The following is a 25,257-nucleotide window of genomic DNA, read 5'->3' on the forward strand; positions in this document are numbered from 1 at the left end:
AATAGGCCCAAAACAAGATCCAAAATAAAACAGACACGGTAACTAATATATACCGTAAGCTCAACATCTAGGCATCTCAACATCTAGGTCCACACACACACACTCTCTTACAAGCAATGGACTTCCTACTAATGATCCAATAAAAATGTTGATCGAGTTTTAAGGGCTATGAATCATGATTATCTATCAAATGCTTGTAGAATATTCAATCTTTCACTTTAACTACAGGAAATGGAGGATCCATTTGTCGATGATCAATGTGATATCATGGACTATTTTGATGAAGATTTCACTGCTGCACTTGGAGAAGATCTGGAAAGCAATTTGTCTGCTGTTTCAGCCATGGAAGCTCCTCCAATCAGTATTGAAATCCCAGCACCACAGCAGAATTCTAATAGCTGTAACTCGGCAGCCACCCTTGAAAACATGCCAAATCATCACAATCAGCCAATCATCCTTACTTTTGGGAATCCAAGCACGCCAGAAATAAATCCTCAACCATTAAATCTAAAGGATGATGGAGTAGTGTCTGAGGTTTTGACATCCCATGGTTCATTTGTAAATCTTGAGGAGGCAGCCCAAAATGCACGGAAGAAAAAGAAAACAGGCGGCCGGGTTAGGCCAGCATCGCAGATTCGTGATCACATTTTAGCAGAAAGAAAGCGCCGCGAGCAGCTCAGCCAGGGATTTGTAGCTCTATCGGCCATTGTTCCCGGCTTCAAGAAGGTTTGTAGTATTTCCAAGAATCCAATTTTTTAAATAAAGAAAATAAACAGACAAAAATTTTTCTATCATTGTGATATTTCAAATGTTTAATGCAACCAAATTTTGTGATGTCATGTCTCACGTCAAAGGGGGCTAATTTAATTAATCCCACGACAAGTTATTCAAATATAAAGTGTGCTGTTGATTTTCCGGATCGCGATTACTATAAAGAAACAGCATAACCTTCTATCATTGCTCTCTCTCTCTCTCTCTTATACACAACTACTCTATTAGTAGTTGTTTTTAGCCACTAGGCTTAATTTTGCTTTTTTTTTTTTGGAGCTTCACATAGTTTTGGTTACCAAGATCTTATTCTTATTGCAGATGGATAAAACTTCTTTTCTTGGAGATGCTATCATTTACTTGAAACATCTTCAGGAAAGAGTGAAGACGCTCGAGGAGCAGGTTGCGCAACAAACCATGCAATCTGTCGTTCTAGTGAAGAGATCACAGCTTTTAGTTGAAGATGAAGGATCTTCTGATGATACGGGCGGCCCTGATGAGCAGCCACTCCCGGAAATAGAGGCAAAAATGTGCAATAGGAACATTCTTCTCAGGATTCACTGCGAAAAGCATAAAGGGGTTCTGGTTAAAATCCTTTCCGAGGTAGAGAAACACAATCTTGCTGTCATGAACACGTGCGTGGCTCCGTTCGGAAATTTCGCTCTTGATATTACCATAATTGCTGAGGTGAGTTTAGCAGTCAGAGAATTTTTTTCCTTGGGATTTTGTTTACATGAATATTGAATGTGATGATACATGGTTACACATAAAGAATTGCAGCAGAAGTGAGGTAGACTTCCACATGCTAGAAGCAAGGTAAAAATATTGAAAAAGAGATATTGTTGCTGGGGGATTTGAAGTTTTGAACCAGCAAATCTCACCCCGAGAGAGCTAGTCACCAATTTTTATGTTCGATAATCTATTAGTAAATTTCAATGTTTACAATTTGTTCTAAGTATTGATTTCATTAAATCTTTCCAGATGGAAAAAGAATTCAGCCTGACAATCCAAGAATTAGTTAAAATTCTTGGATCCGCTGTCCATCGGGGGACGGTGGCCGATTAAGAGCCCCCGGTTGGACCGCCAAGAGAACTGTTCCATATCCTATGGGATCCGACAGATGCAATGGTGAAGAAGACAGACGACGTTCACAGGCCATACTTTGAGATTGACAACATATGGATGCCTATGCATATTAGTACTTGCCCGGTTTTAATGATCAGGAATGAAAATTACTATCAAGATTAGACTAAAAAAAAAATAAAAGGCCTACCTCCTCGAGGGTCTCGTGAGCTTTCGATTGATTTTCGTGTGTAGCTATTTGGCATTGCACGTAGACGATACAAATATACAAAATGTTACTGGTTCCCTTTAGATTACATTTTTATGAGGTATTTTGGTAAATTTTTGGGTTTGTTAAGATTTTTTTTTTTTGGTGTTTTCACAAATTTTGATTTGTTTCGACTATTTTGAGTAGCTTTAGAAGCTTTTGATGTAGACATTGTAACACTTGTTACGATTTAATGTATAGTTGTATGTAATAATTATAATAATAATACTAATAATAAAAGGTGTTACAAAAGCAAAAAATGATTGTAGCACTGCTAGCATATCCTATCTTAAGGAATTTTCTTCAGTTGATATCCACTTATTAGGGCCCATTAATTTGATGATGAAAGGTTTTCTTTTTTCTTTTATTCCCTTCATAATCAAGAAAAAGAATAATTGTTTCTTTTATTTCCTAATGTTCAATCAAAATCAAAACATGAGATGTTCTTTACAGTAATACACGGCTTATGATTAACGACTTAGTCAATCCACGTGTTTAGAAAGCCATTATTAGCTGATGTCTGATGATTAGAAAGAATTGACAAAGTCTGCATTCTGGTCATTGATTGATGAATCTCACAAGTCGTGTGGACAGTACTCTTCGACACCATGTGATACTCTCGGGTGCTACAACGTGTTAAAGTACACTTTGATGCCCACAACAGCAATGAGATGTTTTTGCATGATGAATCTTGAGTAGCCAAATACTTGCTAATATATTTCAATTACCAAGAACTATACAAGTTTGAATAGCCATGTTTGAACTATCAATGCTCTTGCATTCAACATTATCTTTATTCCAGTTACATATTGAAAGCGGTTGAAAATGGAATAGGGTGTGGCATATAACTGAAACGAATGGAATGGATGGCTGGTGATTGAGGATTATGCGTACGAAGCAACCAGTATTGTGGTAGGATTTGTAAGCACCTGTGCGGAACTATCGCAGTAATTTGTTGGGGTTACTAATACATCTAACTCTACTCTACTAGCCATCAATGTTTTTAAAATCAGATGGGAGAGGGAATTGAAGGAGCTTTTAGTTCACGATTCAACCGGTTTGATTGATTCAACTCCGATATAAAGGTTTAATAATTTTTTATTTATTCTGGTATTAATAATTTTAATAAAATTGAAATATTTGTAAAGATAAAAATTTAGCGAATTTCAGTTCAAAATCTCTGTTTCTACCCATTTTTACCATTCCAATCGATTCTTGATCAAGTTTAGTTGATTTCATTGAATTTTTGAATTAACTATTGACTCGAATTAGAAGTATAATCAATTTGTTCTTCCATTAATTGAACCGACTAGTCTAATCCGATTTTCAAAATAGTAGTAGTCATGGTAATGGTCTTTCTCAAGAGAAACTTTGCAATATCCACTTAACTAGTACATTGTAGCTAGCATTACCCTTTGGTCCGTGACAGGTGCCGAACCTGTGCAATAATAAATACCTGCTCAAACAAAATATAATTTCTGTATATAGCGGTAAGCAGGGTCGAATCCACAGGGACTGGGGAAAATTTAATTTCTTCTCAAGTTTCAGATATGGGGGGTTTTTGAAAATGAGAGTAACTAAATTACTTGGAATGAATTAAAATAAAATAAAATAACTACAACTCAAATAACTAATTATCACAATAAAAATAATAATGGACGAACTCTAGCCAAGAGACAACTTCGGAGATGGTTCACTTAATTCGATCACAGATGCAAGGATTATTCCAATTACAATCTGATAAATTAGTTATAGTTGTCATACACGCGATAAACAACCAACTCTTCCTCAATTTGTCGATAGCCAAGGTACGACCGTTGACTATTTCTCTAATCAGGAAATAACCCTAGGTACGACCATAGAAGTTCAATTCCCTAATTGCATGAATAATTAGAAGAGCCTAATTCTAACCAATCAACACGCTACGAGGGTCTCTTTAAGTTAGCCTGTCTATCTCCCTGACACAAACCCAATCATGCCAGTTGCCACCAGTTTAGGATAATTAAACAATTACGGATTTAACTACCCTAATTGGCTTCAGGTTATTGAATTAATCTAGAATCCGGGCCCTGGATAATCGAATAACAAAACAACCATATGAACATAAAGCAGAAGATAGACAAATACCAGTGAATAATGGAAATAAATAAAAACTAATTCGATCTCACAAATTTAGTAGAACCAAATCCTCCGTTGTTCTTGACTAGACAAACTTAGCCACGCCTCATGAGAAAATCTTCAAGTAATTTCATTGAGGTCCAGGCCATCAAAAGAGCCAAGAAAGAAAAAGAAAACTAAAACTATGCTAAAAACTAAGCTAAAACTCGCCCTTCAGCCTTTCTTACTATTGTCCTTATATAGCCAAAAGGATACATGACACAAGGCTTTCCTTTATCCCGTGGTCCCCGCACGAATTGAGAGTCCAATTCCAATTTTACAAGCCTTATACGTTTCTTTCTCATTTTAAAGTCCAAAAGGAATGATGACTCCAAATGCTCTTATCCCGTGGTCCCCGCCGAGATTGAGAGTCAAACAAACTCATAAGAAAAGCCTGCCGAATTACTCCTTGTTTCCTAATGTTCCTAGGACTCCTTGTACCAGCCTTCTCTTCATCAGCTCAAAAGGGAAGCCGTTTGTTTGATCTCTTGTGGGACACGTTGAGGGAGCTTCGCAGGAGACTCCCACTTGTGAAGTAATTTGCTTCAAAAAGTCCCTGCTTTTTGTAGTTTTCTGCTCCATTCCCTGGAATTAAGTCCAGATACCAAATATAAGTAAATATCAACAATTAACACAATATTTGATACGAACAAAAGGGGAAATTAATAATAAAATTGCAAACAAATAATGCCCTATCAATTCCCCCCACACCTGAATCAGGCTTGCCCTCAAGCATGAGAATAGCATTTGAATACCAAAATTTTGACAATGACTATCGCTCCAACTACCGTATTGCCAAGATACCCAGAAAAACATACATCAAGCATCACAGGTCAAGATCAAAGAAAATTACTCCGGTTAGCTTCCCAACCACCAACTTCTCCAATTTAAAACAAGCTAATCTAAGAAAAAGGAATGGTTGTTCACATTTATCAGCAAATGGTCCAACTACTAACCAAAATCTCGACATTAAGATTACAAACCGGCAAGCTGACTTATTCACACACTAACACAATCTTTATTTCACTTTTTTTTTTCCTTTTTGTTTTTTTTGTTATTTTATTTTATTTTTTTTTTTTGTTTTTTTTTTTTTGTGAATAACAAAAGACTTAATCTATAGCCATTAGAGCCTTTTGACGCGAACTCCAACATTTCACAGATGGAGGAGCCCGGTTACTCAACTCCAATCGCTACGGGACCACGCACTCATAGTAACTACTACCTTTTGACGCGAGAATCGATACTTTAGGTGAAGATCCCCGGTTACTCAATAGTAATCACTAGCGGAGTACAGTCAACTCTTATTTATAACCATATAGCACAAAAAATAACAGCAGCCAGCCTCAAATTTCCAAACATGGAGAACTAAAATTAATAAATGGACCAATTCACATGAAAAATGCCAACAATCATTCCCCATGCTTAGAAGAGTTAACCAAAAATAGGAAAAGTTAAGCAATTATTGATATTCACCAAAGAGATATTCCTGAACTCAACCACATCAACTTGATACCTTTTTAATAAACTTGGCAATAGCAAAATTAGAGACAACCATCCGGTATCAAAACTTGGTATTCATATAAAAACTGACCACTAGGAAAAGAAAAGAAAAGAAAATAAATGAAAAGGAGATAAATATCCGACTTAAAACAAAGGAAAAAACACCTAAAAAAAATCGAAAATTGAAAATACTAGCACCCAAAACTGACCCCCCACACCTAATTCACACATTGCCCTCAATGTGATAAATACAGTAATAGTAAGCAAAAGAGCAACGGTACTTCCCTGAAATCACGGGGACCATGGCGGGGCCACAGCAGTGGGTGAGGCGAGGGATGGTTGAGTTGGGTTGGAGTAGGCTAAGGTCAAGAGGTTCTGGACCAAGAAGAGAACCTTGATCTCACTATTGCCGCAAATTAGCAATTTAAAGCCCTGAGCAATTTAAGCCCAACAAGTCAATCAATACCAGAAAATCATTCCAAACAATGTACCAGTTAAACTCCACGGGCAAAGGACGTCCAACCAATTTCACTCAAGCAAACTAGGAGCAATGCGACTGATTAAACAAAGCAACAAATTTCAGCAAGTGGACACAAATTCAGCCAAGATCTCAACAACTGGTTTCAACTTGACAGCCAATTACCCAATCTAAATTCCAGCAGCAACCGAATATTATTCGATCAAATTCCAAGAATTTCAGGCAATCGCCGTGACCAGTACCACTGGTGCATATACAAGAAGGGATGAAATCAAACGGCCAGCAATATAGCAGCAATAACAATAGGCAAAAAATCTCAACCAGTACCACTGGTGAGTCACAGGGAAAAATTAAATTCAATAACAAACCCCAACCAACAAAATGCACACTGTAGGCACCCAAGGTCGAGACAAACTTCTCAACAAAGCATCAATTATAGGCACTAAGCAATTAGGGTCCCAACGTAGTCAAGCACAACAACAAGTCAGCCCATCAATTCAATTAATAGCAGAAAACACCCCCACAGATAGCAACAATCAAACTCAATTCCGTCCAAACTGATTCCGCAGAAATTACCCAATGAATTTAACTGCTCGAAACGCCCTCACAGAAAACCAACCCCAAAATGTGCAGGAGAAACCCCAAATAAATCAGCAGATGATAAATCAAGAAAATTATCCCAATTGCAAATCAATTCCAGCAATTAGTTTCTAGAAATTGCGAAGGGGGAAGGGCAAGCAATACCTCCACCTGTCAATTTTTGACAGGTGGCGAAGGTGCGGCGAAGAGGAAAAGGTGAGAGAGGGGGTCGCCTGCGCGGTGGTACTGGAGGCGTCGGCTGGGCGTCGAGCGGCGATGGTGGCGTGCTGCTACTGCGCCTGGGGGTGCGCGCAAGGAGCTCCGCTGCTGCTAGCGGCGGACGAGATGAAGCTTCCGGCGGCGGTGGTGGCGTGCTAGGTGGAAAAAGGTGCGGTTGGTGAAAGTCAACAGGCTTGCTGGCTCGGCTGCGCGCTGGTGGAGGTTGGTGGTGACCGCGAGGGGAGGCCGGAGCTGGTGGTGGCGCGCGATGCTGCCGCGCGGGAGAAGGGGCCGCGTGCGGGCGGCGATGGCGACTGGGCAGTGTGGTTTGTGCGATGGAAGAGAGAGGACTAGCGGCGTGGGTTGGTGGAGGCCTGGAGGCGATGGTGGAGGCGCTGGTGGCAGACAGCAACGGCGGAGATGTGCGCAGAGCTGGAGTGCGGCGTGCTGGTGGCGCGGCTGTCGCGGAGCTCGGGTAGGCGGCGGCTCTGGTTGAAGGAACAAGAGAAAAGGGGAAAGCAGGGGCAGCGGGGAAGAAGGAAGAAAGAAAAGAAAGAAGAAAAGAAAGAAAGAAAGAAGAAAAGAAGAAAAAGAAAAGAGAAAAGGGAATTGTTTTTTTTTTTTGTAATAATAAAATTTTTAATTTTTTTTTTTTTAGAGGGACTCCTGTCTTAGGCGTGGGCACGTCTAACTGCTATAGAGTCCGCAGATCCTGAACGAGAATTTCTTTCCCTCAGGCGTGACCACCTGGCGTGGGCACACTTAACCGCTATGGAGTCCGCAGAACCTGAGCGAAAATTTCTTTTCCTCAGGCGTGACCATCTGGCGTGGGCACGCCTAACCGCTAATTTCCTGCCACCAATCATCAAACCATTAATTGACACTAACACTTAACTAAAACTTCAAAAATGCATGAAAACTAAAACAAATAGTCTTGGGTTGCCTCCCAAGTAGCGCCTTTCTTTAATGTCTTTGGCTAGACATTTTCATGTGTATTCATGGAGGATAAAATCTTGTGGCTCGTTTCAGTACTTCATCTTCTATGTAATCCTGATAACCCTCGTAAATAGAGTAATTCTTGAGCACACGAGCTACGGGCTTCCATGGACTAGTAAATGGCGCCAAACAAGTCAACGATAATTTGCATTCTCCACTCTCTCCTCCATCACACGCCTTTATCGGTTCAAGATATTTGACCATCGTAGCTCTTAACTTATTCCTGTCATGAAACTCAAAATCGTCTGGTATGATAAAATCAATCTCACTAACAGGAATTAAAGAATATGAGTCAGGAAAATATTGATCAAGAAATGGAGAAGATGTCACCGCATTTGGAGATTGTTCACTGGATTCATTCACTTGAACCATTTGATGTTGGGGTCTCAATTTTTGCTCTTCAACTTTCTTTTCAACTGCATCTTTAGATTCTTCTTCTTGAGACTCTTGCAGTACCATGTCATTCGTCAGGATAATTGCACTCTCATATTCCTCATGGTCGATAATAGTTTGTGAGGGCAATTCTTCACTCATTCGAGAAGCCAATGACGTTATCCTAAATGTCAATTGATCCATTTGATCTGCTAGGTTACGCCTGCTCACTTGTGTCTCCTGTTGAATTTGATATGTTAATTCAACTATCTCTTCAAGAGACATACCTGACATAGATGATGATTCTTGAGACTCATACTGCTGAAAATTCATTGGCCCTGTTGTATAATCATAACTGGAGTTATCCCACCATCCTTGATCATACCCGTTTGGATTAGCGTTATACCACGTTTGAGACCAGGGTGAAAAATCTCCATAATTATTGAATGGGACACTCAGATTATCTTGATATTCGGGGCACATACCGGTTGAATGATCCCTGGCATAACAAATTTCACAGGTTGCAGCAGCCATTCTTTTTTTAATAGAGTTTATTGCCTCTAAGTATGCAAACTTAGAAAAACAATCAATCTCATTGCCTTCCCCGAAAACAAAATCCAGTATATCACCAAAATACGGAGTGTTAGAAGCCATAAACTATATAATAAAAAATAAGAGAAATAAATTAAAAATGAAAACAAGGTGAACTCAAAAAGAAACAAATTAATCTGACACCAGTCCCCGGCAACGGCGCCAAAAATTGACAGGTGCCGAACCTGTGCAATAATAAATATCTGCTCAAACAAAATATAATTTCTGTATATAGCGGTAAACAGGGTCGAATCCACAGGGATTGGGGAAAATTTAATTTCTTCTCAAGTTTCAGATATGGGGGGTTTTTGAAAATGAGAGTAACTAAATTAATTGGAATGAATTAAAATAAAATAAAATAACTACAACTCAAATAACTAATTATCACAATAAAAATAATAATGAACGAACTCTAGCCAAGAGACAACTTCGGAGATGGTTCACTTAATTCGATCACAGATGCAAGGATTATTCCAATTACAATCTGATAAATTAGTTATAGTTGTCATACACGCGATAAACAACCAACTCTTCCTCAATTTGTCGATAGCCAAGGTACGACCGTTGACTATTTCTCTAATCAGGAAATAACCCTAGGTACGACCATAGAAGTTCAATTCCCTAATTGCATGAATAATTAGAAGAGCCTAATTCTAACCAATCAACACGCTACGAGGGTCTCTTTAAGTTAGCCTGTCTATCTCCCTGACACAAACCCAATCATGCCAGTTGCCACCAGTTTAGGATAATTAAACAATTACGGATTTAACTACCCTAATTGGCTTCAGGTTATTGAATTAATCTAGAATCCGGGCCCTGGATAATCGAATAACAAAACAACCATATGAACATAAAGCAGAAGATAGACAAATACCAGTGAATAATGGAAATAAATAAAAACTAATTCGATCTCACAAATTTAGTAGAACCAAATCCTCCGTTGTTCTTGACTAGACAAACTTAGCCACGCCTCATGAGAAAATCTTCAAGTAATTTCATTGAGGTCCAGGCCATCAAAAGAGCCAAGAAAGAAAAAGAAAACTAAAACTATGCTAAAAACTAAGCTAAAACTCGCCCTTCAGCCTTTCTTACTATTGTCCTTATATAGCCAAAAGGATACATGACACAAGGCTTTCCTTTATCCCGTGGTCCCCGCACGAATTGAGAGTCCAATTCCAATTTTACAAGCCTTATACGTTTCTTTCTCATTTTAAAGTCCAAAAGGAATGATGACTCCAAATGCTCTTATCCCGTGGTCCCCGCCGAGATTGAGAGTCAAACAAACTCATAAGAAAAGCCTGCCGAATTACTCCTTGTTTCCTAATGTTCCTAGGACTCCTTGTACCAGCCTTCTCTTCATCAGCTCAAAAGGGAAGCCGTTTGTTTGATCTCTTGTGGGACACGTTGAGGGAGCTTCGCAGGAGACTCCCACTTGTGAAGTAATTTGCTTCAAAAAGTCCCTGCTTTTTGTAGTTTTCTGCTCCATTCCCTGGAATTAAGTCCAGATACCAAATATAAGTAAATATCAACAATTAACACAATATTTGATACGAACAAAAGGGGAAATTAATAATAAAATTGCAAACAAATAATGCCCTATCAGTCCGATTATAAACACTTGAAAAGTATTTACGCGAATTCCTTTCAATTATTCACCTCTAAAGAGGCAACTTATTCTTGATGTTGGTGAAAACAATCGAAAGAGCCAAGAAGTAATTTGCGGTTCAAATGGAGTCGCATGTCTTACGTGATTGGCTTGAACCATGAGTGCGAATCTACTCACAATCTAGTTCGAGCAAGTTAAGGTGCGGTCTAATTTATGGATTTTGTACCTTTGGCTTTTTGTGTTTGATTCATTTTTTTAAAAAGGGAAAGAAAATGATAGGCAGAGAAAGGGAATGATAGGTCAAAAGTGGACAAAAATGGAGGAAATAAAATCTCTCTTTCATTGATTTACTTTTACTGGTTAAATAACGTACGTAATTCTTTCATTTATTTTGTTTGTTTTTCCTTTTTACATGATTGAAATCACTCTCTATTTTTCTTTTTTCTCGTTAAGAAGATGAAAATCTGATTAGTAACTTTAAGAATCACTTCTAGAAATCTTTAGGCATCACACCTAAAATTAGAATGTATCACACAATTCCAAAAAAAGACATTGAGTCTGCAAAAAAAATTTATTAATGATAAATTTATTAACGAATATATATATATATATATGCATATCTAAAATATATAAAAGGGGGAACGTCCATTTGCTACAGTCCATCCATGGGCCGGTTTCGGTGGTAATTCTCATGAGTTCGTGGGTTATTTTGGTCTTTCCACCGTATATGCCTTGCAATAGGTTGTTGCTTGTTTTCTCCATAAAAGGGGGAACGCCCATTTGCTACAGTCCATCCATGGGCCAGTTTCGGTAATAATTCTCATGAGTTCGTGGGGTATTTTGGTCTTTCCACCGCATATGCCTTGCAATAGGTTGTTGCTTGTTTTCTCCTTCTATTGCTTCTGTTATTACAATCACAGATCAGAAATCAGAAATCGGAAATTATATATTATAATTATAATGGCCAACAAAGATATTGCACTTTAATGACCCTGTACCGTGCAGTCTTCAATGTTTCCATCTTCCCAACTTTCTGCTCCATCCATGCAATCCACATATATAAAAATGGAATCTATTTACTCTATTGCCCTTGTCTAATGTTAAGTTGACTATTTCTCTTGTAATATTTATCTTTATAATATAACTGTAGTGTGCGTATATAGGTCTTTGCCCTTATGATACATTTGTGCACGTGTGTATTTCACGTACCCTCCCCTCAACTGTTTAACTTTGTACAACAATCTGAATTGGTGATTCCTTGCGCACTCTTTCATGTTGCTCATTAATTACTGATAGTGACGGTCTATCAAGTAGTCATTTTTAGTCACTTATATTTATCCTTTTTCACCCCACTATATACGTTTTCTCCACTTTTTATTACCAATTATCCGGTAATTTTCCTATCCCACAGTTGTCATCATGCCCTTTGAATTTTTTCCTCTCATGCTTTTTTCCTCCCGTTTATACATGTTTACTTCCACGTGTTCTTTTTTTACCACTCCTGTTTGCACTTCGTTTCTTTTTCCTTCTCTGAAAGCCACCCAGTCAGTAGCCGTCTCTGTGTTCCTTGCTGTTCATCTTCGTTTTTGCTCCTCCACTCACCATGACTTCCATCTTGGTGCTGTTCTTTTGTTCTTTACTATATGTTTTATAGTTCCGCTAGATGTTTATCTTCATCATCTTACCCATGGTTCCAGCAAAGAATATTCTATCTATTGCATATTTGTCTAGGTGTTAGCCATTTACTTCTGCCTTTTGCATATCATCTTTTTTTTCCTTATAATTCTTTGTATTTTTTGCTCAGGTCATCGAACAACAACGTTTTGCTAACTGTTAAAAGTCAGTAAGAGAAACCAATTTCTTTCCATTACTTTTTGCTGATCACTCAAAGTTGCGAAGCCGAACCAGTTCTTTGCGCCGGTAACTGGTATGCACACGACTCTTACCCATAACTCTTCCATGATACGTTTGCTTTTTCTGCCCAGTTCCGTTCTTAAGAATCATGCGAACGTCTTTTACTTATTATTTTTTTGCTATGCATGTAATCATTATCTAATGTATATAATGTTTTGGTAACTTACACGTGAAAACGATATAATCATCCTTCTGTTTCATATTTTTTATTATCCAGTTATAGCAACTATTATTTTTATTCATTTTATAGCTTTCCTATAGTTTGTTTGTGACCATGCCGCGAAAATGAAAATATACTTCGTATGAAGAAATGTGTCTACACAAGAATCATCGTCGTAGGGAAGCTAAGGCGTCTATGCTTGACCCAATGGTTCACACTAAAAATCCAGCTAAACTTGAAAGCAACAATATTGTATCCTCGACTCCAGTATCTCTACTTTCTGAGAATCAACTGTCTGATGCTTCAGAAAACATAAGCCTATCGCTTCCTATGCTATCCGAACATGTCCTCAAAACATCTGACATACCTTCAGCAAGTAAGACACTTCGTTTAGTCGTCCATATATACTCCATCTAACAAAGCATTCAGTACACCAATTTTCTTTAAAAAATATATATTGATGTCTTGTCTAAGAATCTTTGTCCATCAATAATGCAGCCTGTTCATCTTCTAACAACCATGTCTGCTGTGATGTTATAAATGGACCGACTAATGGAGGTATTTATACCTTTATCACTGCTATAACTTCTCCCACTATTGAATATTTGTTTCGTGCAAATTTTCCTAAATACATTCGTCCATCTTTTACATTTTACATCCAGTTCAACAACAAATAGTCTTTCCTAGCTCTCAAATGACCAGCAACATGCCAAAACAAAATGCTGGTATATATGAAAACTCTATCTATTGCCTAAGATACTCAATAAATGTATCTATATCTACAACATGTAATTGAACAGTCTCCCATTCTTAGGTCATCAGCAAAAGGTCAAAAAAAAAAACAATGGATTGATAGGATTCCTACTCAACCCTCTGTTTTACCTGTTGTCCAAGATTGTGTTTTTTGTGGTGCTAAACGTTTCTACCATGAGCCACCTGGTTTTTGCTGTGCTTCCGGTGAAATTCGATTAGTTGAGACAGAGATGCCAGCTCAGTTAGCAAAACTGTACACTGCTAATACTCCTGAAGCAATCGAATTTCACCAATGTATTAGAAGCTATAACAATATGTTCGCATTCACGTCTCTGGGAGTTCATTCTGATAAAGAGTTGAATAAGAGAGACAGAGGAATCTATGCATTCAGAGTACAGTGCCAAATGTACCATTTTCTCAATCCCCTGGTTCCAATGGACGGCCACAAACCATCAAATGTATAGTTATACTATTTTGATACTGAGCATGAAATTGCGAATCAGATGGCCATTTCTAATAAATTTCAAGAAACTATTCTAGAATAGCTGCAGCAAATTCTGGATCACAATCCATACGCAGCATTTTTTCGCAGTTTAAGAAGCTTTGAAGACATTTATAACCATAAAGTTTTCTTAAACTTGCACCCTTCTCTAGACCAGTGTGTGTATAATACTCCAACAGTCTCTCAAGTGGCTGCCATATGGACAGAAAATGACCTTAATATAGAAGATTCCTCTCAGCATATACAGGTCTATCCAAGGAGTGGTAGACCACAAATCATTAAACACTATTTTGGATGTTATGACACGTTACAGTATCCCTTAATTTTTGCAAGAGGTGAGACTGGATGGCATGAAGGTATACAAAGAATTTTTAAAAATCAACAGTCTGTACAAGATTCCATGACATGTCAGGGCCATGATATCCATATAGGCCATTATTCTTCTGCAGAGGAAATAATTTCAGCTGAGAATGCAGGTAATTAATAAAATATGATATGTCTTATGTATAGTCCTTACTACTATCTTTTTCTCATCCACATAGTCTATCATACCTTTTGCCAACTTCATTGTCTTGCACCAATTTTGCAGAAAAAAAGGAGCACTGTCTCTTGTCGTGACTACTATTGCTACAAGTTTCAAATGCGCCAAATTGACAAATCCTTAATACTGCACTGTGGGAGACTCTTCCAGCAATTCTGTATCGATACATATGTCAAGATAGAATTAGCAAGCTGGGTTTTAATCGAAATAGGCAACGACAGATCAGAACAGATGTTTACTAAGGAATTTTAGACAGCATTTCAAATGGAGAAACCTCTATATCAAACGTTGGTAAACGAATATATTTGCCTGCTTCTTTTATTGGAGGTCCTCGAGATATGAAACTAAGATACATGGATGCCATGACGCTGGTTCAAAAGTATGGAAAACCTGACATATTCTTAACAATGACCTGTAATCCAGCTTGGCCTGAGATCAAGAAGCATCTGTCTGATGGCGAAGAAGCACACAACAGACCTGATGTAACATCAAGAGTATTTCGTGCCAAACTAGAGATGCTCAAAAATGATATTATCAAAAAAGGGCTTTTTGGCAAAGTAGCAGATACATGTATGTTATAGAATTCCAGAAAAGAGGCCTCCCACACGCACATTTTTTGATAATCCTTGCAAATAGATGCAAATTAAACTCACCTGAAGCTTATGATCGAGTTACATCTACAGAATTACCGGATCCAGATCCTTTCCCTTACCTCCATTCTGTTATGGTTGCTCATATATTGCATGGACCATGTGGAACAGCTAATAAAAACAGCCCATGTATGAAGCAAAATGGAAAATGCAGATTTGCCTATCCAAAGGAGTTTGCTGAATTCACGAGACATAATAAGGATTCGTATCCTCTTTACATGCGCCGTCATGATGGAAACACTGTCACAGCTCGTCACTTCCAGATTGACAATCGTTGGGTTGTTCCCTACAATCCATACTTACTTGCCAAGTATGATTACCACAACAATGTTGAAGTTTGTTCCACAATTGAAGCTGTTAAATATATTTACAAATATATCTACAAAGGACACTCAAAGATCCTGTATCAGCTCAATGCAGCAGAGAATGATGGAGCAATTGACGAAATAAAAAACTTTCAATCTGGACGTTGGATATGTGCACCAGAAGCAACATGGCGAATATTTGTTTTCGACCTCAGTAACTTGAATCCATCTGTCATGGCACTACAGATACATTTAGAAGGAGAACAGTCAATGGTTTTCAATGAGGATGATATTCTGGAGAGACTTGCAGTGGATGAACGAATGTCACGAACTATGCTAACAGAATTTTTTCGGATGAACAGTTTAGATGCACGTGCACAAGCCTTAAAATGTCTTTATAAAGAATTTTCTCAGCATTTTGTATGGAATGCAACTCACAAAATATGGGAACCGAGACAAAAAAGAAGCACAATTGGAAGACTAACTGCAGTGCATCCAACTCAAGGTAAAAAGTACTACTTACGGATGTTACTAATGCATGTCAAATGGCCTATGTCTTATGAAAGTCTAAAACACATTGGTTCAAGAACAGCTTCAACTTTCAGAGAAGCTGCAGAAATTCTAGGCTTATTAAAGACTGATGATAGGGCAGAACAATGTTTACTTGAAGCTGTATCATTCCAGATGCCTTCTACTCTCCGTCACTTGTTCGCTCTCATTATGGTCCATGTACTACCTCCTAATCCAATGTTGCTATGGCAGAAATTTGAACCATACCTGTCTGAAAATATTTCTAGAGACAAGTCTTTATCACCTGAGCAGACAAAACTAAAAGTTCTCCAGCTTATTGACTCTCACCTGCAATATATGGGCAAACATCTTGCTGATTTCAACATAGCTGTCCCTGACACTGATGCCTTTTCCATTCAAAGAGACACACAAGAAATAGGGGCCGAGCTCGACATCAAAGTTTTTGCTGAAGACATAGCATCAGTTGCTCTTCTTAATGATCATCAACAATCTGCTTATAATAAAATCATCAATAGAATTGACAACAACATAGCAGGAGCTTTTTTTATAGATGGGTCAGGAGGAACAGGCAAAACATTCTTATCAAAGACTTTATTAACAACTGTGAGGTCTAAAGGCCAAATTGCATTAGCCACAGCATCATGCGGCGTTGCTGCTTCCATTCTTCCAGGAAGACGTACAGCTCACTCTCGATTTAAGATTCCAATTCATGAGGACAATGACAGTGGCTGTAATGTTAACAAACAAAGTAGCAGTGCAAGATTGATCAAGCAAGCCAAACTCATCATCTGGGACGAAGCAACAATGGCCAAAAAATATGCTATTGAGTGCTTTGAGAAGCTACTAAGGGATATAATGAACTCAGATACAGTATTTGGTGGCAAGGTTATCGTATTTGGTGGTGACTTCCGCCAGACATTACCTATTGTCATCAAAGGGTACAAAGAAGATTACATTTCTGCCAGCTTGGTAAAATCTTATGTTTGAAACCATCTTGAAAAACTCCGCCTGGTTGAAAACATGCATGCACATTTAGATAAACCATTTTCAGATTTTCTTTTGAGTCTTGGTAATGGAACTTTGCCTTGCTTTGATGACTCCAGAATAACATTGCGACACTATCTTACAATACCTTTTGTTGATGATCAATCTTCACTTTCTGTTCTAATCACCAGTGTCTTTCCTGACCTCATAGCATTTGGTACACACTCATTGCATATACTTAACAGAGCTATACTAACTACTAAAAATGAATTTGTGCACGAGATAAACAACCTCCTGATCACAAAGTTTCCTGGTACAGAACACAAATATGTAAGTTATGATGAAACTATAGACCAATCCAAACAAGCAGAACACAAGGACTTTTTACATTCATTAGAACCTCCAAGCCTGCCACCACATGAACTCATTCTAAAAGTCAATAGTCCTATTGTATTACTTAGAAACTTGAACCCAAAAGAAGGTTTATGTTACGGAACACGACTAATTTGTCTTGGTTTTGCTCCCAATGTTATCCATGCACTCATTGCTGTCAGAAATCATATTGAAAAACAAGTCTTTATCCCAAAAATCTCATTACAATGTTCTGACAGTAACATTTACATAGTACCCTTCAAGAAAACACAACTTTCAGTTAGACTTTGTTTTGCCATGACTATTAATAAAGCACAAGGACAAACACTCGACTTCGTCGGCTTGTACTTAAAGGAGCCAGTATTTGGTCATGGTCAGTTGTATGTTGCTTTATCTAGAGCTAAAACAGCAAATGATGTTAGAGTTTTAGTTAAGCCCTCTCCAGATGAGCAGACTGACATAGTTTCTACAAGAAATATAGTATACAATGAAGTCCTATCAATTGCTGGTGTTATCTAAGCACTGTCTCTCTTTAGCTTCTATCATTAACATCTAACTTCAGCTTTATTCACTTGCTCCTTATAATACACAAATATGATTATCCTCTCTTAAATTATGTGTTTTATATTAACATTTTAGATCCCATTTCATTCACAGTAGCATTTTCTTTTCTCAATAATATTGTTACTGCCACGCTCTTCCTTGTAGTCATGGATAGCAGATGTATTTTAATAATAGACTTCCAGGAGAAACAGCGCCAATGGTTTGCCAAACTTTATGTAATAGAGGTGACAAGAATCTTTGACCCAACTCCAAGAACAAAGGCATACCGATGGCTCTTATTTGCAGATGATCAGGTACATATATATCTATAACATATACAATAAACCAATACTTAACTTTCCTATAACTTATACAACAACATTATGTTCCATTATCTATCTATAATCCTGTAACCTACAATTTATATTTCACAGAATGACACGGTTCAGGGCATCATTTATCAACAATACCTGGCTTTCATTGGCGAAATATTCAAGCACCAGGCATCATACTACTTCGGTGGTGCATATATTAGCAAAATTCAAGATTCCCGCCACCAAATGGGTACAACACCTCTTCAGCTAACCTTTGACAAAAGGTCCTTCATACAACCAGTTGCAAGTCCTTTACCAATGTCATTGCCAATGTATTTTTCACTCACTTCATTCTGGGACCTAGACCAATATCAAGGCAAAGATAACCAAAGACTCAGTACACAACACACTCCTCCTTAAATTTATTTTATATAAATCATTAGTTTATGTCATGTTTCCACTTTTATTAATACTAACCATTCAACAGATATCATGTGTATTGTCATTCAAGCATTACCTCAAAGAATGATTGGTGGAGCCAAGCCATCAGTTATCCAAGAGTTCATTGTTGTCAATGAAGAGTAAGCAAAACGAGATTTTGTACACTTTATCTTACCTATTCATCAATAGCAAATGATTTAAACTTTCATTGTATTTCTCTAACTTTCATAGACAGCATCCACTTATCCTCACACTCTGGGAACCTTTTGTTGATAATGAAGGAGCTCAACTTCTTCAAATTGCACATACCTACCCAATTGTTGTCATTCTCAGACCTATAGTAACCACCTTTTATGGTATATTTTGTAGAACAGAACCATTTCTATCTATATTACAAAGCCTACAAACCAAAAATTCTAACACAGCTTTGATATTGTTACAGGTATCTCTCTGAGGACCAAAGGAAGTACAAATATACTCCTTGATCCTTCATTTCCACAGATCACTTGGCAGGATGGTATGCACGCTTTCACATTCAAACTTGCTTCTCTATTACTTACATTTCTATATAACCATGACTCAATAATACAAATCAGTAAATACACTGCTATTATTACCACTGCTTGCTACAGGATTGAAGAAAACAAGAACTACATTGACAATATAAAAGCACAAAAACTATACGAAAAAGCAAACCAAAAGATCAAGCCACCGCCTGAAAAAGATATTTGACAGATCTCACAAATTCTTGGTGCATACATTCTGGTAAGCTAATACACTAACTTAACTCCAGACATCAAGTTTGCTTTATATTTAAATGGTACCATTATAGATATGTATCAAACTCATTTTAAATTATATATGACCAGCCAAAAGATTTCTGGATAAAAGGAACAATCCAGATTACAAATTCTCGGCAACACTTCTATATTGCTAGCTGTGCCGACTGTGGTTGCACCACCAATGCACCTATGGAATTTGAATTCTCATGCCACAATTGTAACAAGAGTCAAACAAAACCTATCCCCAAGTAAGTCATTATCCCATTCATAGCAAAAAAGACCTCTTATTTATCATATTAACATATATATATATATATATCTACATCTATATATACATATATCTATCTATCCGTCTAAAAATGTTTCTGTAAACACACAAATCTACAATTATCCATTTTCATATATTAACATATCATTTTCCTATTATACATCTCCGTCTACATTAGTATATTACTTCTCATCCCTAACACACTCGAAAATTCTCTTACATAGGGCCAGACTATTTGTCCAAATATCTGATGATTCAGCTCATTTGGATGCATTTGTCCAAAACAATTACGCTGAGAACATAATTGGGCTCACAGCAAGACAAATCTATGACCAAATATCATCTGTGAGAATCACTAAGTTACACAAGCAAATTTTTACAGTACTTCAGAAATATATACAATAATCCAAAAAACTCTCTTTTCTTATTCTCCTCAACAGGGACAAGCAATTCCAATTCAAATAATCAATGATAGACTTTTTTCAGAACCTGTCTACTGCCAAATAAGGACCAGCTCCAACCGTTCCACTCCACAGGGATTGCCAAGCTTCTTCCTCTCCTCATATGCTGCTGTCTCCCAACAACCTCTCGCTGCAATTGAAGCTAACCCACATGAAGAATCATCCATCGGCATTGTCACAAGTCCATCCATCACATATTTGACATCTGAAAAACAATCTGCTTAAACTCCAAGCAACAAGACAGAACCAACACCAACTTCAGAGCTGAGAGATTCTGAAATCACTACCACAGACACCACATGCACACCAACATCTTCTGCTAAACGCAAGCTACAACTGGAACCTAAAAAAGATAGCAAACAGCCAAAACAAGGTTAACAATGTAATGCCATCTAAAAAATAGCTCTTTTGAACCAACGTTGCATAATCTCTGTTAATACCTTTAGACCATATCTTTTGGTACAATCTGTTCCAGCTCTTTTGTATCTCTAACTGCAACTTTTCTAAGCATCGTTAAGAATCTAATGTCGTATAAAAATGACTCCTTTAAACCAACAGTGCACAATCTCTGTTAATACCACAGCATATCTTTTGGTACAATATGTTCTAGATTTCTTCACCTCTCTGCCTACAAGTTCTGCGAACATATATAGATCCATGACCTATTATACCAACAGCTCTGTCTATTCACCTATTATAGGTGAATACATATCTGAATTTTGTAGTTATTCAAGTATAATGACAGTGGTACCAAGGATATATTCTTTCTACGTTGGTGTTTTTTAATATCAAAGCTGTATATTCAGCTTTTGCAGTGGCAAGAAATACAATAGTGTGGCTTGGTTTGATATCATGTTCCTCGGTAAAGACATTCCAGTTGTCTGTGATATATTTCCCTTCTATGGTCATTGAAATTGTTTTGCAGCCTGTAGTGAGCTTAAGAACTGGTGTCCGTTCTGGATTTATTCCTTGTCTCAAGAGTTTGGGGATTTTTTGCAAAAAAATTGGGAAATAGTCTTAATGTATATGATGTGTTTTATGTTGTGAAAGATTCTATATTATGAATGTAGTAAAAAATGGCAAAGTTACCAATTGAAGTCTGTCGTTGGTGGAGTATACATGGTAAAAAGCTATGTTTTTTGTCAATATTTTGGTGAAAGTTTGGGCTTAATGATGAGAAATAGGTTCTATGTAGTGCTCGACGTTCAGCTGGGTCTGAAATGGATGGATGGATAAAATTGTTAGCAAACATTTAATTATGAAAACAGTTCATAGTTTTATAGACAAAGATGGTCTTACCTCCGTTCACAGGAGATGGATTCGTGTTTGTTGTTGAGAAAGGAGTTGTCCATGGTAAATAATCTTGGAATTGGTGTTCATTAAATATTATTGTGTCAAAAATGTTTTGTCTATCAAATAAAAATAAAATTAGATAATAGTTTTGTATATTATTATCCATTAGATATGCTTTCCACCCAACTGTAAAATCTCATCCCTGTAGTTGGATTTGCCATTCCCTATGTCCATGCTTCAGAAATATTGTTGTTTGAATTTGTTGTTGACTGGCGTTAAAGAACGACGTTGGAATTTTCTGTAAATATCATAAAGTCATATACTTATGTCAAACATTTCTCACAAAAAAAATTATGAATATGGGTTGAATGAGTACCGTATTCAACGTGCTGTTCTGCCGTATTACAAAGCATAATTTTAGAGCTGGGTCTTGAATCTGATGTCTTGTCGACGAAGCGGTATCTGTGGATGATCAGGTTTTCAGTAAGTATAATAGAATTTTTTCTATTTAGTGTAGTCTTATATATAGATTGTTATTGAAAGAGTAAGAACTTAGACAAGAACATACCTGATAGAATGGCGTCCATACTACCGTAGGAAAACTTTGATGAACGAACAATGTAAGGGTTAAAGCTCGTTTTATAGTTGTACTTCCTCATTTTTTTGGCATATTTGTTTTCAATATTTTTGAATAGTAAAATGACCTTCTCATCAATATTTTAGTTGTTCTCTTTGGGAATTTGTTCATATATATTTGATATTTTGTCTATTGAATATTTTTATTGTTATTTCTTTGATTTTTGTCACTATATTACAAATGATGCAATCATCAACGGTACATATGGCACATAATGCACAGCTACATATAATTGCTTTTTTCTGCTTAGAAATGAAATAATTGAGTTACTGGTGTGATGTTTTGTTTGATATGGTACTTAGTCATTGGTCACGTGAATATCTATCATGTTGTTTTTGAATATATATACACTATTTCTTCTTTATCTTTTCTATTAGGTATACCATGTTTTTGTTTCTTGCTTCTTGTCTCTACATATTCGTTCTTATCTATATATTACCTGGGTATATATATAATGTTTAATTTATTTCTTGATTTTTGTTGATTTAATTATACACTTACTGAGCAATTATCGACTAAATGATTACAAATTTACTAATTAAATTGTTTAATGGTCAATTACTAACAAAAAATAGTTTGATAGCCAAAATATAATCTGATCAATAGTTTAGTGGCCACTAAGATTTTGTACCTTAATATTTATTTATTTGTAAATAACTAACGATCAATATGTACAGTGATTTAATAGTATGGTCTTTGATTGATTTCTTGCAGCTTTCTGTAAGCCATTTGTTTTCATCCTTTGTTTGTTAAACACCCCCAACACATAACAAAATTTACCACTCCCAACAGCCCCATCACACAATAAAATCCAACACCCCCAACACAGGCTAGCGCAGGGCCCAAAAACTAGTGTGTGTGTGTGTGTATATATATATATATATACATGCATAGAATCAGAAACTTTGGAAACCCGGGCCCCTTTTCTTGTGGATAAAACATAAAGGACCATTATATGCCACTTATTAGAGACAAAAACTGCACTGCATTTCGCCCATACTGCATTGGTTCTTAGAAAAGTTACTTCTGTGACCTGTTTTAACTCTTCCTCTCAACTTTAGGTTAGGGTCCTCTAATATAAAAATGAGGGAAGGGGTTGTGGCAGCTTCGAAATTCTCAAATATGTGGGCAGTAGTAATGGAATGACAATATTTCAAAAGAAAGAAATCAATGTCAATCAGCATCATACATCATAAAGTAGCATCACTATTTATAGAAATACATATAATAATTCACAAGCCAACGAGACCCGCGAGAGGAATTGTTTATGCCATCATGAACCACGACCAAAACAAGAGCGTCACACAAAAATCTTTAAAATAAACCCAAAAAAAATTTTGGCAAAAATCTACAGAATTTTGCCCTCCCAATCTAAAATCTTGCTAAAAACAGACGTTAAGAAGGGTCTGTTTGTTTTTGATGGAAAACATCTTCCGAGAAAGTAATTGCCTTAATTTCCAGGGTTTGGTTCCATTTTAACCCGGGGGAAGTCACTTCCCTTGTAAAATATATATTTTACTTCGGCGGATGTAAAACGACTTCAATCATAAGCTTATTGAAGTTATTTTCCAGCCACCACCCCCTCTCTTTGGCCCTTGTTTGCTACCTCTATCTTGTCCCCAGCACATTACGCATTAGTTGTCTCCTCCACAGCTCTATTCAACCCGCATTCTTCTTCCCTTGCACATTAGCCTGCATCATCATGAGCCAAAGTCATGGAAGACTAGTGCAAAGGAATTAGGTCTATAGAAACAACGTGGATTGGACAAAAAGAGAAGATTTCTAGTAGAAAAGAGAGAATACAACTCTAAAACTTTTACAAACGGGTACAGATGTTTTCAAATTGATTATACATGAGAGAGCTTGACAGTTTCGCTGATCAAATAGAATTTCCATCTTTTGCTTTGACAATAGGAATCAATGATGAAATCTATTAGGTCTTTATGAACAAATTTTGGCTATAAAACTATTCTTGTAACACCTGCTTTTTATGTTCTTGCTATTATTTACCTTGGATCACATTTCATTTGACGGTGGAAATGGTGTTTGAGGTGGTGGAAGAGGTTTTTGTGGTGGTTGTGATGCATTGATAGCAGGCACTGAAGAGTAGTGTAGTGGTCATATATTGTAATGGCTATATTACTACTGAAAATTTATTTTCAAAACAGTGACCAAACACAAGAAAATTAGGAGAAAAACAAAATATTTTCTGAAAATGACTTCTACTGAAATTATTTTCCCAAAGAAAACCTTTTTATGTCGAATCAAACAGACCCGAATTTGTTTTCCTGTCTAATCGGCATAAAAGCTGCCCGTTTTACTTGTTGAAGGGCAGAACCAATGATGGAGCCAAGGGGGGCAGAGGGGGGCCACGGCCCCCCATAAGTTTTGAAAATTTTAATTCATAAGATGTAAATATATCTATAAGACAAAGTTGGCCCCCCCTAATTTTTTACAATTTTAGTTTATATTATGAGAGTTTATATATATATATATATATATATATATCTGTGTGTGTGTGTATATGAATTAGCCAACTTTGATTTAATTTTTTCTTCAAAAAAGTTATTTATTTTTTTATTGTGCTAATTATTTAACATTCAAAAAATTAAACATATAATTTGATAATTCATAGTAAATTAGCCCAATTTGATATATTATAATAAAAGACTCAATTCATAATTATCAATGGGTTAAAACAAAAATAATTACTTTATTGGTTCATATACAAATATACAACTTAGCCTAATTGATAAAAAATTTAAAATTAGTGATCTATACTCTTGTTGACCCATATACAAATGTACAAATAATTACTTGAAGCCTTTGTGAAGACAAGAAATTGAGTGATCTATCCTGTTGTCGACAGATTGATTATATTTGTTCTCACTCTTCCTATATCAACTGCAACTATAGAACGGACATTTTCAATTATGAATATAATCAAAACGAAGATCCAAAACAAGATAAAAGATAATTTCTTGAATGATTATCTACCAATGTACATAAAAAAAAGAATTTGTTCAAAAATTTAGTATTGATTCAATTATAGACGAATTTAGTTCTATGAAAGAACGTAAAACTCAATTTACTTTTAAAAAAAGAGGTTGAAATTCAAGGTATGCTAACATAATTTTTATCTTTTATTAATTGAAAATAGTTATATTCATATTGCACAGTTATATTTTTGTTTTTGCACAAGTGACATAT

The 25,257-nt window shown here is 36.6% G+C and overlaps 3 protein-coding genes across 3 annotated transcripts; all 3 read left to right on the forward strand.

The window, feature by feature from the left end:
• Positions 1–213: 213 nt before the first annotated feature.
• On the forward strand, positions 214–2,188 carry LOC113727672 (transcription factor bHLH18-like). Its single transcript, XM_027251955.2, has 3 exons — positions 214–726; positions 1,090–1,455; positions 1,750–2,188. Exons 1-3 carry the CDS (start codon positions 232–234, stop codon positions 1,831–1,833), a joined length of 945 nt encoding a protein of 314 aa, XP_027107756.2. The 5' UTR covers positions 214–231; the 3' UTR covers positions 1,834–2,188.
• A 10,632-nt stretch (positions 2,189–12,820) lies between these two features.
• LOC113724617 (uncharacterized) lies at positions 12,821–16,939 on the forward strand. The gene is made up of 6 exons (XM_027247501.1): positions 12,821–13,046; positions 13,169–13,228; positions 13,565–13,815; positions 14,338–14,401; positions 14,890–15,036; positions 15,126–16,939. Exons 1-6 carry the CDS (start codon positions 12,821–12,823, stop codon positions 16,937–16,939), a joined length of 2,562 nt encoding a protein of 853 aa, XP_027103302.1.
• A 33-nt stretch (positions 16,940–16,972) lies between these two features.
• LOC113724618 (uncharacterized) lies at positions 16,973–17,827 on the forward strand. Its single transcript, XM_027247503.1, has one exon. The coding sequence runs from the start codon at positions 16,973–16,975 to the stop codon at positions 17,825–17,827; it is 855 nt and encodes a 284-aa protein (XP_027103304.1).
• Positions 17,828–25,257: the final 7,430 nt, after the last annotated feature.

Source organism: Coffea arabica, chromosome 2c (assembly GCF_036785885.1).
Source record: "Coffea arabica cultivar ET-39 chromosome 2c, Coffea Arabica ET-39 HiFi, whole genome shotgun sequence".
Classification (NCBI taxonomy): domain Eukaryota; kingdom Viridiplantae; phylum Streptophyta; class Magnoliopsida; order Gentianales; family Rubiaceae; genus Coffea; species Coffea arabica.